Here is an 18,741-nt window from a genome sequence, read left to right on the forward strand (position 1 = left end):
GTATACATACTTTACCAGATAGTCTGTTCCTCCTGTCACCACACTTCATTAATTCCCACTATACCCAACTTCAACTTATCCATTTATATTTTCAAGTTCTCCAACTTACCAACCAGCTTAAGTGATCTAACATTCCATGCTCAAACCTGTAGAATGCCAAATTTGTTTTTTCTGATGACAACATCCCCCTCAGTAGTACTCATGTGGAGATCCAAATGGGGGACTATTTTACTTCAGGAATATTTTACCCAGAGAATGCTATCATCATTAAACCATGCAGTAGAGCTGCATGTCTTCATAAAATATGAAGGTTGTACTTTCCCCTTGCTTTCGGTCATTCACAGTACCAACATAGCAAGGTCACATTGGCTGATGTTGCACGGCCAGATCACTCATTCACCCAGACTAGGGGTGGGCAAATGCACCCCGCAGGCATCAGCAACCACACTGCTTGCCCACAGAAGCCATTAGCCAGCAGTTCATCTTCCACCTCTCTGCTAACATCGCTTGTTTGTTATCAACAAGTGCAAGGCAAGATGGACCTGTTTACTTCAAGTCAGGTTTGTCTCTTAAATATCTTTGGCATTCATGACAGGACAAAATTGGTGAGAAGAAAACGGCTTAGGAGAAGTTAAGATCTTCAACACAAAAATCAGTCAAATCCCTACACTTTAACCCACAGAGGGGAAAAAAGATAACTTTTTTATTTAAACACAAACAAGCCCTCAGTGTCTGTTTTGTAATACTGTTTTATCAATGTGAAGAAGTACAATGTGAAGTGATATTTTCAATTCCTACCAAACTTTGAGCTAAAACAGAAAAGAGAGTATGAATGAAGTCCATATAAATATAAAAGGTATGTTCAAAATGAAATCAAACTTTTGCTATAACACCTTTACTGTGTATTGTTCAACATATTAACCCTCGAGCGAGCGCATCTGTGTATAAAGTCCGCCAACCAAAAATAAAATGATTTTCTGCAGTTCCATTGTTGTTTCACAACTGCAAACCCATACCTATTCCTTCATTATTGCTTCACGTAAAACAACGATAAATTGTGTTGTCATATGTCCAAGTGAGCAGCAGTAATATAAAATATGAAGTGAGCCAGGTGAGAAAAAATTTACGATCTATGCAAAAAAATGACCGTGATTAGGAACTAGCAACATAATCCCACATTGAGGCAGTTGTCTATGAGATAATTAGTGATTGAATAAGCGGCTGGCTGGGATCTGATGCAACTGCACTGCTTAATGCTTTGAGTGGGTCATTACTGTCGCTAACACGACCTTGGCAACAGAGTGTTATAGTGAAAGTTTATTTGATTATTGTTTAATAAAACAGTGGTTTAGCTCATATTGTGTAACTTTATTTTCTCATTGTTTAAGTAAACTGAGATTAAACTGTGATTTTGATGATACATGTTTAGTTTGGTAACATAAAAACAGCTATTCTACACATGTGTACAAAGTGCACCGCGTGCCCGCCCGTGTTTTGAAAAATGGCGCGCCTGCTCGAGGGTTAAACATTGTCCACCTACAAATACTACCCTCAATTGGAAATACATCACTGCCATCATTTCTTCCATTTCTGGAAAGCCCCCTGGAACGCATTTTCTTTTTTTTTGCATGCATGTCTCTTGTCATATCGTCCTGAATCTCCTTTATGATTTGGAAACAACGTCCTTTAAATGGGCTATTAAGTTCGGGAAACAAGGAAAAGTGTGCTGGGGCTAGCTCCTGAGAAACAGGTGTGGGGCACAACGGCAATGTGAATATTTGCTACACAGCTGTGGACAAGGAGTGAAGTATGAGCTGGTGTGTTGTCATAATGCAACATCCAAGTCTGATTTTTCTACAAACCTTCTTGCATACAGCATACTTTGCATTGACACTAAATCAAAGAGTTCTCCCTCATGTTGAACTTGGCGTCAACACCTCTTGCAAATGCAGCATTCTGAGCAACATCTGTTACATCCCTACCTTCATCCAAACATACAGAGAAGGAAATCCAAACGTTTAGTTCTATCTCTCAGTTGTATTTCCACATTGTTGACCATTTCTTCGGTGCATTTGCAAACTGTTCTCCATGAAGGATAGACTGCTTCAAAAACAGAAACAGTAGTTCAGGAATCATATGTTAGTCTGGTCTCTCTTAAGATAAACCTCCACTACTGTTACACCTACGGTATGGCTATCAAAATAGTTAAGGCACACAAGCCACCCCACCACACCAAAGTCCATGGTTCATAGTGGGACTTTTTGTAGGGGATTTTATTGAGGTATTCTTAAAATTATGCGGGAACGTAACGTCTTAAAGGTAAATATGCACACGTGTTATGGTGTGGATTGCTGCAACAGAGAAATCTACCAGTCAATGAATGACTTGTTTCTCCTTTTGGACTTAATGACAACAAAATAGTTCACAGTCAATGTTTGGCATGAAATATTGGAAACTTCTTTAATAAAACAATTAAGTACATTAATTTGCATAAAATTATGATCATAGACAAGCTTTGTTTTGTTGTTTTGGAAGCACATGGCTAAGTCCAAATGATTACATTGTGACCCAACTAGTCTAGTGCAGAGAAATTTGGTCATGTATTATGTCCCTTACAGGGAGAGACTGCAAAAAACAGCTCCAAGTGTGTCACTGGTATGAAATGAGTGGAAGTAATAACAATTTGCATAGGTGAATAAACATTTAAGGTTATGCATACAAAGAATTGTCAAGGACATTTATAATCCTATCCCCGGTTGTGACAATGCATTCATGATTAGATTAGAGATTTTTAGATAACATTAAAAAGAGTTAGGCTGCTCCAAATGTTTAATGTCTATGAACATATACTCAGGTTACTTAATACAACTAACTCACTTAGTTATTAACACTATCTATGGTCTGCAATGTCATTTGCCATTAATATCAAATCACACTAATCATAATTGTTAACACTACACAGCATGTATCCATAAAAAATCTGGAAAAAATGTCTCATATATAAATTAATTACATGCAAAAATGAAAACTAATAAGCATTCCTACTTTTGCAGGTAATACCCTTAATTAAGCTAATCACCAACATGTCACACCAATGTAAATATCTGTCCTAAGAACTCTTTCAAACTTCAACTATGCTCTGCTCCCGACCATGCACAATTAGTATTACAAAACAAACCACTGTGTCAGTGAATAACTCAACCACAGCCTAGAATTTGTTTAAAGACACTATTTATGCAAAGGAACAGGTTTTTTTTTTTTTTGTTCCTCAATTAATGTATACAATTACTGTTACTAACACTGTATTGTAATCAAAATGACAAAAATTACCTTTTAATTGGAGCAAAACCAAAATGTTGGCTTGGAGACATCCGTGGACTTTCTAAGGGACTGCCTGTAATGAAACAAGTAAAGAAACAGAATAAGAAATTGCATCATGACATAATAAAGAACACAATATCTGTTGCATTCTCTATCATCTTAAAACTGCTTACAGTTTGAGCAGATATCAGGACACCAAAAGGTGTGGTGCTGACCAGTTATCTGATGCACAATTAAAGCCCATCCTACTGTTTTGCAAGCTAAGCTATAAAACCCTGTTGTGTTCTACAGCCAATGTTCCTTGTGCTACAAGGTGTGCGATACATGAGAACTGACGAAAACTGCCTAAGACACATTTCTTATACACCCCTAATGAACTGTGGGAGAAGAACAGTATCACTGACAAACCTTTAACAAGTAAGAAGCTTGGAATGACCAGTAACAGCTTCCACGACCATCAGAAAAAAATTATTTCTGAGCAATGACTCAGAATGGAGTATCGCTAGCATCTCAGTAGGCACAGAAGAGGGGAAACCAAAGGAATACACACACACAAGACGTTACCTTATTTTCTGTCTCATGATGGTCATCATTAATCTACTGAGTATTCCATCACCCAGTCATCTGAGATGTCTGGTCTTCACCTGCTAATTAACTTCCATCATTTGCCAGTAGTCACATAGCTCATCGAAACACTTGAGTGGTTATCAAGCCACAACTGGTCACATTTATTATCACAGAGAACACTGGCAAAAAGGAGAATGCCACATACTACATATTGACGGAGAAATTCTCACTTTTCAACTAAGTCGACCCTACTCCTCACTCAGAATGTACACGCAGAACCACATTCAGTGCGCTCACGTGAAATAATTAACATACAATTCATTTTTCACTCAGGTCAAGCACTGTGAGAAGTTTGCAGCAACAGTTTAATATCCTCATTTAATTGAAAATCCAACTTATTAAATTCATATGTTTCAATTAATGTGGTTCCATATTAGCCGCTTTCCCTCTATGTAATTTGTTCCCAGATTTATAAATTAGATCATTTTTTGTTACCCTTCACCAACTAAAGCCCAGCACTTATAGGACAGCCCTTCATGTGGAAGACAATTTAACATTTGCTTTGTGCTTTAGCTGTTCATGTTGTCGTTCCCTGATGGGTTTAAGCTATATGCGTTTTCACTTTTTATTTGCCTAAGTGGCATGTTATGCATTTGGTACACGACTGAGTGTGCAGCTTCCTCACTCAAATTTGAGTTTATATACAATGACTTTAATGTGTTTATCTGATTTTTACTGATGCCCTTATGTGTGTTAACAGTTCTTTTCACAGGATAGAGCTGAATGGTTTCAGACATCTCGTTTGTTGATGTTAGTTGCGAGCTGTCTGATTTGGTTGTTACTTGGTTATCAATCATTTGCTTTTGGGATCAGGTAGAATCAAAGTTATGGAGGGATGTGATGCATATGGGGACCAAGTGGACCACCAACTTTCCATTGTAATGGCCACACAGGACCAGGAACGAATGTAGGTAAGTGCAGTTGAACACAAAGTTTGAATACCAAAGAAAGTGTGTTGGTCTACAAACATCTTCACCAGACAGGTACATGTTACTGTGAGTGAAATAAATATGGGCATTCAATTGTCAAGATACGGGCAAAATTACAACTTACATTTTAAAGGAATGTTTTTGTGACTGACAGTAAATCCTACATTAATGGAATTGTGGATCTCACAAACTTTTGCTCACATGGAAAGTTCTGGACCAAAAAGACAGAGTTTTGTTTGGAGAATCTTGTGTATGCAGCATAAAATATGCCAATTCTTAACCACATATTGCAATATTGTGGCACAGACTTTAGTTAAGATATACTTGTTCTCAAAACCATATCCACAACAATCAATTCTGTCGACAATAACATTATTGCAAATTTGGCTATTTTGGCATATGATGAATAAGGCAGAATAGTGTAGTGTGGTGGTGAACCATTTCTCCACCCTTCTACAAGGGTTCATTAGCAAAATAACATCTCTTTTGTTCATTGAGATTATGATATTATTGGAAGCACACGGGAGTGACATACAAGTTGTGCAGACTAACATCATAATTGAGAGGGTAGGCTGTTGCAATTGACAGCAGGAGTGCACAAGAGAACAAGAAATGTAAAGTGGCTCAACTGTCAACCAGACAATGAAGGTGGTGCCTGTTACAGAAATGATAGTTTGCAAGAGTCAGGCAGAGACAGATGCCAAATGGAAAATCTGATATTCACAGAATGACAAGCAATTTTGGGAATGAATCTGCAAAGCAATTTCCAAACACACAATAGCAAGAGAGAGTGCAAAATGAATAAAAGTGTGCAGGGCACACTGCCCAGATGATGAACAGAAGACATACAAAGAATGAAGTATGCAACAAGATCCATACAAACAAAGATTAATATGTATGTCTAAGTTACTAAGTAATGGCAAGGTTTCCTCAAAGTGAGGACAAAAGCTGACAATACTTAGACAAGTGCATGTCATGACACTGGATCCAAAATGACTGCACTTAACAGGAAGTTTGTAATACACATCCACATCACCACCATTATTGAAAGTAATTCAAGCTCAAGGAGTAGCATTAGTCCCAGCATTTACCAAAAAACTAAACAGATAACCTGGTGATTGTTCAACTGAATAAAGGAAGTAGTAATACTGAAGTAATAGCCTTTACCAGTGGTATAAGTATTGTTCTCATTATAGCCAGTGATGTACTAGCAGGAAGGGCTGTTCTAATTGATGGGATCACATAAAAGTCAGGAAAAATTTGTTCACAAAACCAGTCATGTGGATCACTGAAGAAGTGAGATATAATGTTAGCACTGTAGAGAATGTTGATGTGTGTACTAAGAGTACTTACAGAAATGTTTTTGTTGGCTATATCTGTTTGAATTAGCACTGAAGGTAGTAGATGGTACTGATGATCATTTGCCCGAATTGTGAGCTTCAAAAGCTGCAGGGTAGTCTTTGCCACATCAAAATGCATAGATAAATGCTACCTTGTCAAAAATAAACATTATGAGAAATGAGGCTTTAGTAGAATTATAGCTTAAATTTGGCAACCAGCCACAAGTATGGTATAAAAAACTTATTCACATTTACCCATTAATGGTTTTGAATTTTTTTTTTTTAATCCATCATCAGATGGCGCTTCCAAGCTGGGACCTCAGTCTGTACTTGTTAGCTGTTTTGTGCTGTGGTCTATGTTCCTTAGTGATGCATCTATCAAATATTTCTACTGTAGGCACACTTTTTTCAAAATTTTTGCTGATGTGTAAACATATGTACAAGTTCTACAATTCATTAATAATTAGTTTAATTACCACAGTTTTAAATTTTAGAGATCCACATAGTACATTCAACATTCACCAACTGTGACCCATCTTTGGAAAAAGAAAACAGAAACATTACTTCTAAAGATTCTGTAGATACAAAATTGCTTGTGCTAGTTGTAATATCTGAGCAGGAGACACACGTAGCACAGTTTTAATCTACCAAAAAGTTTCGCTTTTCTTATATGTCTCTTCAAACAGTTACAAATGCTTGATAAATTTGTACAAAACTTCACCATTGCATGAAGTTATGCCTTGTCTAATAGAAACATTATACTGTTGACAAACGAGACTACCTTAACATAAATGTTCCGTGAGTTCAATGGGTATGCATGTGCTGTTGCACATTCAACTTGCCCCATGACGAACATAAATTTATGTGCAGACAGACCAGTGATTCATAAATGTCTGCAGTTCAGTGTACACTGGACAGTTTCTTCACAAGTGAAAAACTTCTAAAAATGGGTCCTTTTAAGCAAATCCCACTGCAGATTTAAGTGATGGTCCTTGTTTAATGTCCATCACTCAATGAGCATATATGCTAATCTTCCAAAAGAATTCCCAAATGATCCATTAAACTTTACCAACTAAGAAATGAGTTATATAGTATGAGATGTTTCCTCACACTGTCAGCTGTAAAGTCACATGCTCCTACACACTAAGCACATGATACACGCCCTATGAATCACACTGAAAGATATCTATAAAATTAACTGAGTATCACATCTATTTCAGTGTGTCATAACTATTACTTGAATAAAGCTACATTTTAAGTATTTGTTACTTCAGTAATAAAAAAGGTTTTATATTAACTGAGAGTATTCACATGTAGATCCTATAAGAGACTTCAGTTGCATCACCCTTAAGAAGTCACAATAACTACATTCCATCACTAAGTACTCTACAAAACTGCCAGCAACAATGTTAATGCATGACATAGTCCAGATTAGACAGTTTACAGAGTTAGAAAAGTATGAAATACTACACACTGACAAACGAAAGTGTTAAAGATTTGTATTCTGCTGACATTCAGCAAGCACTTTCCACATTTCCAACATTTTCATGCTGCAATTACAGCTTCAATTTCATATATCAAAACAGTGTTCAACACTATAGCTTCCATATGCATCAAACATTCATTTTAACATTTTGCACCACGAAAACATTCATCACCAACATTTATGCTAGTTAATATCTCATTATCAACTAGATTGTGCTCATTAAGCTTTATGACCACATTAAAAGTATAACTGATGAAAGAAAGTTCAGTATTTTTCATTACACTACCATCTCACAGAGTACCACTCCACTCACCAAGGCACCCAGAATAATGATACAAATGCCATTAACTTTGATGAAAAATTTAAAGTCAAACAAATGCAACAGCTTATTTTCGAACAGTCAGAAGTTAGTGACATCTTTAATGACTACTCACTTAGAACTGGTGAATGACACCTGGGTAATGTTGGAGAAGTTGCCGATATGAAGCTCTTCCTATGGGCAATACGACTACTTCTTCGAGGCAAACCCAGCTCTTTCTGCAAAAAGAAAATGGGTTAGATCAGGTGAAATAAAATAAAAATGTTCACTACTTAAAGTTCTGTGGTTAGTGTCTATTACAATGAGAAACTACTCTGAAGTATTTGAATGCTGAAACTATCAGTCAAAACAGACATCATAACATTACACACAGCCTCCAGAATTCATAATGCAGCTAAGTTAGTGGGCAAACCCCACAATATCACATGGGAAAGTGGGGGAGGAGGAGAAAATATAAGACATTAAGAAATATAGGAGTAAAGATGTAACAAAATTAGAAGACTGCAGTTAAAGTACAAAAAAGGGAAACCAAACAGGGTTTTCATAGTGATGCATTTTGGAGAATATATGACTGTGTAGAAGTTATAAAAGAAACACTAATATGTAGAGAAGATGTATGGATGCTAGTTATCGGGATCTCCAACATTAGGCACGTTATGGAGCCCTTTAGGCAGATAGCGTTCAGGGCTGGAAAGATGAAGCCGTCTACAAGTTGTGGCTCACATCAGCACCAACGATGGCTGTCGCTTGGGTTCTCAGGCATTCCGCAGTTCATACAAATGGCTGACTGACGAAGTGAAGGCTGCTGGCCTCACACGCTGGGTTCAAGCAAAGCTCACAATTTGCAACATTGTGCCCAAAGTCAGTCAGGGTCCTCTGGTTTGGAGCCATGTCGACGGTCTCAGCCATAGGCTTTGTCGACTCTGACAGCCTTGACTGCAGATTTTTGGACCTGCATTATCAGCCAGGGAATTGCAGGACCTACCTTGGTAAGTCAGGGGTGCACTACACAAAGAAAGCAGCTACTTGGGTAGCAGAGTACTTGTCGAGTGCACATGGAGTTTTTTTTAGGCTAGGTGATAGGTTTAGGTTCTCTGATAAATACTCTCAACACAACTCACAGTGAAATCAGACAGCATTCAAAGTAAAGATACTTCAACTGTCGAAATTTAATGAATAAATTTTTGAAGTATTTGTAACAAAGTTCCCAAATTTACTGCGCTCCAAGAAACTCCTTGCACTCAAATTATTCTCGGAAACAAGAGCTGGCTAGAACCCAAGGTAGAAATCTCCAACATATTTATCAGTTCATGGAATATATATCAAAAAGACAGATTAGACATCATGGGGGGGGGGGGGCGGCGGCGTTCATTGCAGATGACAAAAATATTGTCTCTACTGAGGTCGAATTTGAGTGTGACAGTGAAGTTACCTGGTTGGATGTTTTTAACTGGGCACCCAATTCCGCTGCGATGGTTTTAGAGTCACTGACAGAAAGTCTACGGTTAGCAGTGCAGAAATACCAAGATCATGTAATATTAGTTGGAGGCAACTTAAACCAGTGAAGTATAGATTGGGGCATCTTATTGCAGGAGGGTACAGACAGAAAGTCATGCCAAGTTCTTTTGAACACATCTTCCAAAAACTGTCTTGAGCAGCTAGTTTGACAGCCCACACGCAACAGAAATATTCTGCATCTCGTAGTTACAAACAACCTGACCTAGTCAACAGTGTCAGTAGAGAGAAAGGGATTACTTTGATTGCTAAGTTAATAAACCAATCAAGAAGGCTAGTAAAGCATTTCTGGTAGAAAGAGGAGATAGACAGTTGTTACCATCCTACTTAGTCGATAAACTTACATCATTTAGTTCCAGTACAATGTATGTAGAGTAATTATGAGCAAAGTTCAAACAGATTGTACATCATAATATGGAGAAGTATGTGCGTAATATGTGGATTAAGGACAGAAAAGACCCACAATACTTTAACAACAAAATTCAAAATATGTTGTTGAAGCAAAGCCTGTTGCACCATCAGTTCAAATGAGAATGCACAAAGAATGACAGGTAAAAGTTAATAGAAATTAATGCATATTTAAAAAGATCAATGCGCAACGCTTAAGGCAAGAACCCGAGAAAATTCTTGTCCTACATAAAATCACTAACTGGGTCTAAGGCTTGTATCCAGTCACTTGTTGATCGGTTTAGGGTGGCAGTAGAAGAATGTTGTTGTGGTCTTCAGTCCTGAGACTGGTTTGATGCAGCTCTCCATGCTACTCTATCCTGTGCAAGCTTCTTCATCTCCCAGTACCTACTGCAGCCTACATCCTTCTGAATCTGCTTAGTGTATTCATCTCTTGGTCTCCCCCTACAATTTTTACCCTCCACTCTGCCCTCCAATACTAAATTGGTGATCCCTTGATGCCTCAAAACATGTCCTACCAACCGATCCCTTCTTCTGGTCAAGTTGTGCCACAAACTTCTCTTCTCCCCAATCCTATTCAATACTTCCTCATTAGTTATGTGATCTACCCATCTAATCTTCAGCATTCTTCTGTAGCACCACATTTCGAAAGCTTCTATTCTCTTCTTGTCCAAACTATTTACTGTCCATGTTTCACTTCCATACATGGCTACACTCCATACAAATACTTTCAGAAATGACTTCCTGACACTTAAATCTATACTCGATGTTAACAAATTTCTCTTCTTCAGAAACGCTTTCCTTGCCATTGCCAGTCTACATTTTATATCCTCTCTACTTCGACCATCATCAGTTATTTTGCTCCCCAAATAGCAAAACTCCTTTACTACTTTAAGTGTCTCATTTCCTAATCTAATACCCTCAGCATCACCCGACTTAATTCGACTACATTCCATTATCCTTGTTTTGCTTTTGTTGATGTTCATCTTATATCCTCCTTTCAAGACACTGTCCATTCCATTCAACTGTTCTTCCAAGTCCTTTGCTGTCTCTGACAGAATTACAATGTCATCGGCGAACCTCAAACTTTTTATTTCTTCTACATGGATTTTAATACCTACTCCGAAATTTTCTTTTGTTTCCTTTACTGCTTGCTCAATATACAGATTGAATAACATCGGGGAGAGGCTACAACCCTGTCTTACTCCCTTCCCAACCACTGCTTCCCTTTCATGTCCCTCGACTCTTATAACTGCCATCTGGTTTCTGTACAAATTGTAAATAGCCTTTCGCTCCCTGTATTTTACCCCTGCCACCTTTAGAATTTGAAAGAGAGTATTCCAGTCAACATTGTCAAAAGCTTTCTCTAAGTCTACAAATGCTAGAAACGTAGGTTTGTCTTTCCTTAATCTTTCTTCTAAGATAAGTCGTAAGGTCAGTATTGCCTCACGTGTTCCAGTATTTCTACGGAATCCAAACTGATCTTCCCCGAGATCGACTTTTACTAGTTTTTCCATTCGTCTGTAAAGAATTCGTGTTAGTATTTTGCAACTGTGGCTTATTAAACTGATTGTTCGGTAATTTTCACATCTGTCAACACCTGCTTTCTTTGGGATTGGAATTATTATATTCTTCTTGAAGTCTGAGGGTATTTCGCCTGTTTCATACATCTTGCTCACCAGATGGTAGAGTTTTGTCAGGACTGGCTCTCCCAAGGCCGTCAGTAGTTCCAATGGAATGTTGTCTACTCCGGGGGCCTTGTTTCGACTTAGGTCTTTCAGTGCTCTGTCAAACTCTTCACACAGTATCGTATCTCCCATTTCATCTTCATCTACATCCTCTTCCATTTCCATAATATTGTCCTCAAGTACATCGCCCTTGTATAGACCCTCTATATACTCCTTCCACCTTTCTGCTTTCCCTTCTTTGCTTAGAACTGGGTTTCCATCTGAGCTCTTGATGTTTATACAAGTGGTTCTCTTATCTCCAAAAGTCTCTTTAATTTTCCTGTAGGCCGTATCTATCTTCCTCCTAGTGAGATAAGCCTCTACATCCTTACATTTGTCCTCTAGCCATCCCTGCTTAGCCATTTTGCACTTCCTGTCGATCTCATTTTTGAGACGTTTGTATTCCTTTTTGCCTGCTTCATTTACTGTGTTTTTATACTTTCTCCTTTCATCAATTAAATTCAATATTTCTTCTGTTACCCAAGAATTTCTACTAGCCCTCGTCTTTTTACCTACTTGGTCCTCTGCTGCCTTCACTACTTCATCCCTCAAAGCTACCCATTCTTCTTCTACTGTATTTCTTTCCCCCATTCCTGTCAATTGTTCCCTTATGCTCTCCCTGAAACTCTGTACAACCTCTGGTTTAGCCAGTTTATCCAGGTCCCATCTCCTTAAATTCCCACCTTTTTGCAGTTTCTTCAGTTTTAATCTACAGGTCATAACCAATAGATTACGGTCAGAGTCCACATCTGCCCCGGGAAATGTCTTAAATTTAGAACTTGGTTCCTAAATCTCTATCTTACCATTATATAATCTATCTGATACCTTTTAGTATCTCCAGGGTTCTTCCATGTACACAACCAGTAGAAGGAAGCAAAACTAAAACTGAAGTTTTAAATTTTGCATTTAAAAAATTGTTCAAGCAGAGAACCATACAAATATACCACTTTTTGACCATCCGTATGGAGGACAAAGTAATAAGCATCCCTGGCATAGAGAAAGAATTGAAAGCAAATGGAATTCCAATTCGATTTTACAAAGACTATTCCGCAGCACTGGCCCCTTACTTAGCTTGCATTTATCACGAATCTCTTGCCTAGTGCAAAGCCCCAAGTGACTGGAAAACAATACGCAGGTGACTCCTATATACATGAAGGGTAAAAGAACGGACCTGTAAAATTACAGACCAATATCTTTAGCATATGTTTGCTGCAGAATCCTTGAACATATTCTCAGTTCAAACATAATAAATTCCCTTCAGAGGGAAAAGCTTCTGTTCACAAATTAGCACAGCTTTAGAATGCATCACGTGTGTGAAACTCAGCTTGCCTGTATCTCACAAGAGATCCTGTGAACGATGGATGAAGGGCAACAGGCTGATTCCATATTCTTAGATTTACATAAAGCATTTGACATGGTGTCACATTGCTGACTTAACAAAGGTACAAGCATATGGAACAGGTTCCACAAGTATGAACATAGTACATTGTCCTCGACAGCAAGTGTTCCTCAGAGACAACGGTATTGTCACGAGCCCGCCATGGAAGTATGATAGAACCTGTTATTTTCTATATACACAAATGGTCTGGCAGACAGGGGAAGCAGCACTGCGGCTGTTTGCTGATGATGCTGTGATGTATGGGAAGATGTTGTCATTGAGTGACTGTAGAGGGATACAAAATGCCTTGGGCAAAATTTCTAGTTGGTGTAACAAATGGCACCCAGCTCTAAATGCAGGAAAATGTAACTTGATGCTGACGAGTAGGAAAAACAAACCCATAATTTTTAAGTACAGCATTAGTAGTGCGCTTCTTGGCACAGTCATGAAAATTAAATATCTAGGCATAATGTTATGAAGCAATATAAAATAGTATGAGCACATAAGGATTGTGGCATGGAAAGCAAATGGTACACTTTGGTCTATTGGGAGATTTTTAAGAAAGCAAAGAGCGCATATAGGACACTAGTGTGACCCATTGTTGACAATTGCTTGAATGTTTGGGATTTGCACCAGGTAAGATTAAAGGAAAACATCGAAGTAATTTAGAAGCAGGCTGTTAGACTTGTTTCTGGTACGTTCAAACACCATGCACATATTACAGAAATGCTTCAGGAACTCAAATGAGAATCACTGGAGTGAAGGTGACCTTTTCGAGGAGCACTATTGAGAAAACTTAGAGAACTGGCATTTGAGGCCGACTGCAGACAATTTTACTGTTGCCAAGATATATTTCGCATAAGGGCTATGAAGATAAGATCAGACAGATTAGGGGTCGTACAGGGACATACAGACAGTTGTTTTTCCCTCACTCTTATTTGTGAGTGGAACAGGAAAGGAAACGACCAGTAGTGGCACAGGATACCCTCTGCCACATATCATGTGGTGGCTTGCAGAGCATGTATGTATCTAGATGTAAATGTCAGGTGTTTTGACTGGGGGCAAAAAAACTAAAGGCATACAGAAAAAAAGACAAGCATTGGAAAGAGGTAAACACATGAAAATTGGGAATATCCCATGGTTTACAAAATATATTATAAAGTTGTTTGACACTTTTCCACACCAATCAAATTCTTGAAATAGGGGTCTAAAACTCTAATGTAAGAATTTTCAAATTGTGTGTTGCTGTTCCTAGTGGTGCTGCCGTGGTTTCATAAAAATAATAATTTGATTTATTTTCTTTCTGAGAAAAGGAACCATGTGTGAACTTGTAGTGATGTCTAGTGGGCCAGCAAGTAAATTTTATTACTATGGCAGTGTGGTAGCCTGCAATCAAATCACAATGCATGACTCATTTCTTTTTATTCAGTAACAATCTGTTATGAGGTTAATTTTGTTGAACACAGATCACATTTGAACGTTGCTTGTCTTCGGCAACATTCGTTTCTATGCCAACATGTACAACTTTTTAAATACAATATGGAAATATGACCAAGAATTACCTGAATTTCAGTTTAACATGTACTACTGTTGGAAATGAAGAATAACTATAGTGTGTCATTTGTTTCAAGTCCTAGCTGCTGGAACTGTACTCCCCAATGGAATGAAACAACATACGGAGTCGAATCATGATACTTTGGTAAACAAAACACATGAATACTTTCCCCTCAAAAGTTAACGTGTTATGTCAACAGTTAATAAAGAAATAACTGCTCCTATTAATTTTTTTGAAACTTGAGTTAATTTATCCCACAGTTCGAGGCAGGTGTCTAGTGTGAAAAGGAGCTGAAAGGGATTACGTTCAGATCAAGGGAGCCGTGAACTCAAAACATTTGAAAACCACTGTTCTACAGCCACCTTGTTCAAATCATCATTTAGCCATGTTCTTATTTATGTATTTAAACTCATACCTACCCTTTTGCTTTACTATTAAATCCCTTTTCTTCCTTCTCTGCACTGTCTTCTCCAAATTTTACTCAACTTTCAACAGTTCTTCCTCCTATTAAAATACACCCTGCTTGTTTCCTTACTGTAATGTCTACCAGGCTTTTATACTATTCTCCTTATCCTTTCACATTAGAAATTCAAACTCCACAGATGTTTGTAAATGAAACCACAATATTACTTTACTGAGAAAACTGTAGCTCTACTGCTGTATACAATAATCTCTTTTCCTCATTATCATATGCCGACTATCCCTACTGATCACCCTGGAGTACTGGGTAAGATATGCGGCAACCCCTCCTCACTTAAAATATGAATACTGTATAAACAACACCTTGCCTTATTAAATTACACCTTGCTTTTTTTTTTATTTAAGCACCTTTTCATAATATTACACATCAGCTCCGTATATTTGTAGTAGGGGAATCCTCACTTCTGCAAGGAGACTGTCAACAGGCCTAGGGCGATAGGCACCAATAGCCAGGTGCACCCCACAATGGTATACAGGGTCAAGTATTTGCAGAGTGGAAGAACCTGCTGAGTTATAAACCTGATTACCATAATCTAGTCTGTACAAGACCAGAGCATGGTAAAGATGGAGAATAGTGGCACAGTCTGCGCCCCAAGATGTGTGGGCCACGAGGCAGGGTGTATTAAGCTTCTACGTGTACATAGTCTTTAGGTAGTGAATATGGGGCAGTCATATCAGCTTTTTATCAAAAATAAGGCCCCAGAAACAGGACTGCGCTACAACATTGAGGAGCTGGTCACCTAAATAGGGTTCTGGTTTGAGATGTACTGTGGGTCAATAACAAAAATGCATAACCTGTGTTTTTGAGGGAGAAAATAAGAGGCCATAGGAGATGGCCCATGCACAGGCCCATCAGATGGCACCTTGGAACCAGCACTCAACAGATGCTATCGAGTGGGAGCTGCACCAGATGCAGAAATTGTCTACATACAACACCAGGGTAACCACAGGCCCAACAGGGGTTACAAGTCCACTGAAGGCTATGAGGAAGAGTGCGATACTTACCACAGAACCCTGTAGGGTACCATTCTCCTGAATCCGAGGGGTGCTAAATGAAGTGCCAAATCAAACCGTAAGAGCTGGCGAGATAAAAACACTCGTGGATGAAAATCTGAAGGGGACCACGGAAGTCATGGAGGGTAACTAAAATGTGATGGCGCCAAGCCGTGTCTTATGCCATCAGCAGTCCTGGATATTGACTGCTACATCCATCCTTAGTCCACCATAGTACTGGTCGGAGGTGGAGGTGGGAGACCTGTGGATAGGTGACAGCAGTGCCAGCAGCATGAAGAATAGTGGCAGAGACATCTTGCATGACCACATCAATGCAATTCGAGACGGAGGTGTTTAAGTGCACATCAGACATATATAAAAGCCAACTGGCCCTGCAGAATGCCCAATGTGGGGGCCTGTCTGCCTGGCAGCAGCAGGGGAATTATAGAACCACCGGAAAGTGGTCACTCTCACAAAGATAATCAAGGGATGACCAATGTATGGGAGTCATGAGAGCAGGGGAGGAGATCATGAGATCAATAGCAGTGAAGGTGCCATGAGCAGCACTGAAGTGGGTAGGGAACTGTCACTGAGGAGTCAAAAATTGAAGTCTTAGTAATTTGGTCAATTAGTAGACCCTAACCGTTGAAGTGGCACTCCAAGTGGGCATTGCAGTCCCTGAGGAGGAGAAACGGGGTGGGAGGGGGGGGGGGGGGGGGGGCAGTTGCAGTATTAAGGTAGACAGTTCAACATACGGAAGTGGGCTACCTGGAGGGATGTTTACATTGCAAACAGTGACTGCCAGAGTTATTTGCACTGTAACCACTGATATACTCTTTCTACGGAGTCAATCAATAAATTATTCTACCAACCTATTTCAATAACAAGTGACAAAAATTCAGTTATCTTTAAAGGTAATGATAAGGGAAAGAATTAATTCGTCCCAACGCTTCACTTTAGATTTTTCATTTATTGTCACACCCTTCCGTGCAAACCACAGAACAAGGAAGTGTAACAATGAGAGAATATTTGCACTCGTAATGTTTGCTATATAACTTAAGAATTACTTAATAAACAATAGGAATCTAAGATTATTCCTTTTTAACAAACATATTTTTAAGGCCATAAATGATAAAGATCAATGGTAAATAAAGTCCCATAAACTTGAGCAAGGACCACCTTTTCAGTCTCTGAATGAAGTCAGTAGGTGACACAGGGGACAATCAGACGTACATTAAATGTTACACCATTAAGGACGATCACTCATTAAGAATTATAACCACAAATTAAAGAAGATTCATTTAAAGCAATTAACATCAATAGCAAATAATAAGGTCACATCTCAGCAAATGTATCAAAACCAAATCTTTCAGTTCTATAACAATTTCGGATTGTGGAATACGCCGGATTAACGACACAGAAGGCTACATTTTACCAAATAGCAATTTCTTCGAACCTAGAAATATCTTAATAGTGTACAATACTTAGGTTATCCAGAGCTACTCTAATTTGGCTTTCTTGGGCATAACGGTGGAGTAGATAATTAACCTCTTATTTCATTCTCCTGGAACATTGAGCGGCAATAGACATTCAAGCAACTCTTACCCCAGCGTGGCTCGGGAAAGAGGATGGCTCCACCAGGACGAGGAAACATTTACCCGAACTGGAAAGGGAACTCATCTAACATGAGCCACTAGGTTGGACAAAGACCAGTTGGCGATTTTTAATCATTAACCAAAGCTTGCTGGCCAGCGGACGAAAATTACAGAGGCAAAGGTAGTTTTATTTGTGCTCACAAGAACTGATAACTTCTGCAAATGAGATTCCGGCAGAACTACCGCCATAGTATCAATACGGGACTTCGGAGCTGAGGAGAGCAAGTCAACAATGGTCTCTACCCAATAGGCCCAACATTTCAGACAGACCAAGCAACCGACATCAGTCGTGGCTAGGCGGATTACCAAATAGAAACTCTAGCACTACCTTAAATATAATTAAATACAGCACTTAAATGCCATTGGGACTAAACTCCTTAACACAAGAATATATACACAATAATGACGACTTAAGTTAAATGTGTCTACATACTAAAACACAACAGATATCGAAGAACATTAACATAATCTCGCATTTCAGACATCCATAATATTGGCTACAGTCCGCTATCTCTCCGCCAGACAGTACGCCGTTATTTACCATTTTACAACGTGCTTATCCAAACAGTGACCTATGCCATCCATGGAAAAACAACAGCTTGCAGAAGGTCCGCACCCAAAAATCCCCCCCCCCCCCCCTTTACTGTTCGCACCTGAAGTCAGCATGGCATTCAGATGCAGGATCATGCAAGGGGGCAGTAACACACACGCAAGGCAATTTCTGTTCAAAACTTAAAGCAGAGAAACATTGCCACACAGTTATTGATTGCTCCCATAACACTGGGAGATTGGTCCTGCCAGATGACAACTGTTGCACTAACTAGATGAAAAATCTTACTTTCAGTGACAACACCACCTTCTGGAGGTTATTTGCAGCCGCTGACGGACTTCATAGCATCCCCAGTCCATGAACGGAAACCAAACGTTGTCCACAGATTTACGGCCTCTTGTGTCCTCATGCCCCAGGTTTTTGGACCCATCCAGACTTAGGATAGAGGGACCGAGCAT

The 18,741-nt window shown here is 38.9% G+C and overlaps 1 protein-coding gene across 6 annotated transcripts in view; it reads right to left on the reverse strand.

Moving 5' to 3' along the window:
• The window catches only part of LOC126183189 (microtubule-associated serine/threonine-protein kinase 2), a 247,513-nt gene that overhangs the window by 203,034 nt on the left and 25,738 nt on the right, over nt 1–18,741 (reverse strand). For all 6 annotated transcript variants that reach the window (XM_049924927.1, XM_049924928.1, XM_049924926.1 and 3 more), the window contains exons 3-4: nt 8,138–8,240; nt 3,331–3,394 (exon numbers count right to left, since the gene is read on the reverse strand). In XM_049924927.1, coding sequence (XP_049780884.1) covers nt 3,331–3,394; nt 8,138–8,240 — 167 coding nt within the window. The remainder of the gene's footprint in view (nt 1–3,330; nt 3,395–8,137; nt 8,241–18,741) is intronic.

The sequence above is a fragment of the Schistocerca cancellata genome, chromosome 4 (assembly GCF_023864275.1).
Source record: "Schistocerca cancellata isolate TAMUIC-IGC-003103 chromosome 4, iqSchCanc2.1, whole genome shotgun sequence".
NCBI lineage: Eukaryota > Metazoa > Arthropoda > Insecta > Orthoptera > Acrididae > Schistocerca > Schistocerca cancellata.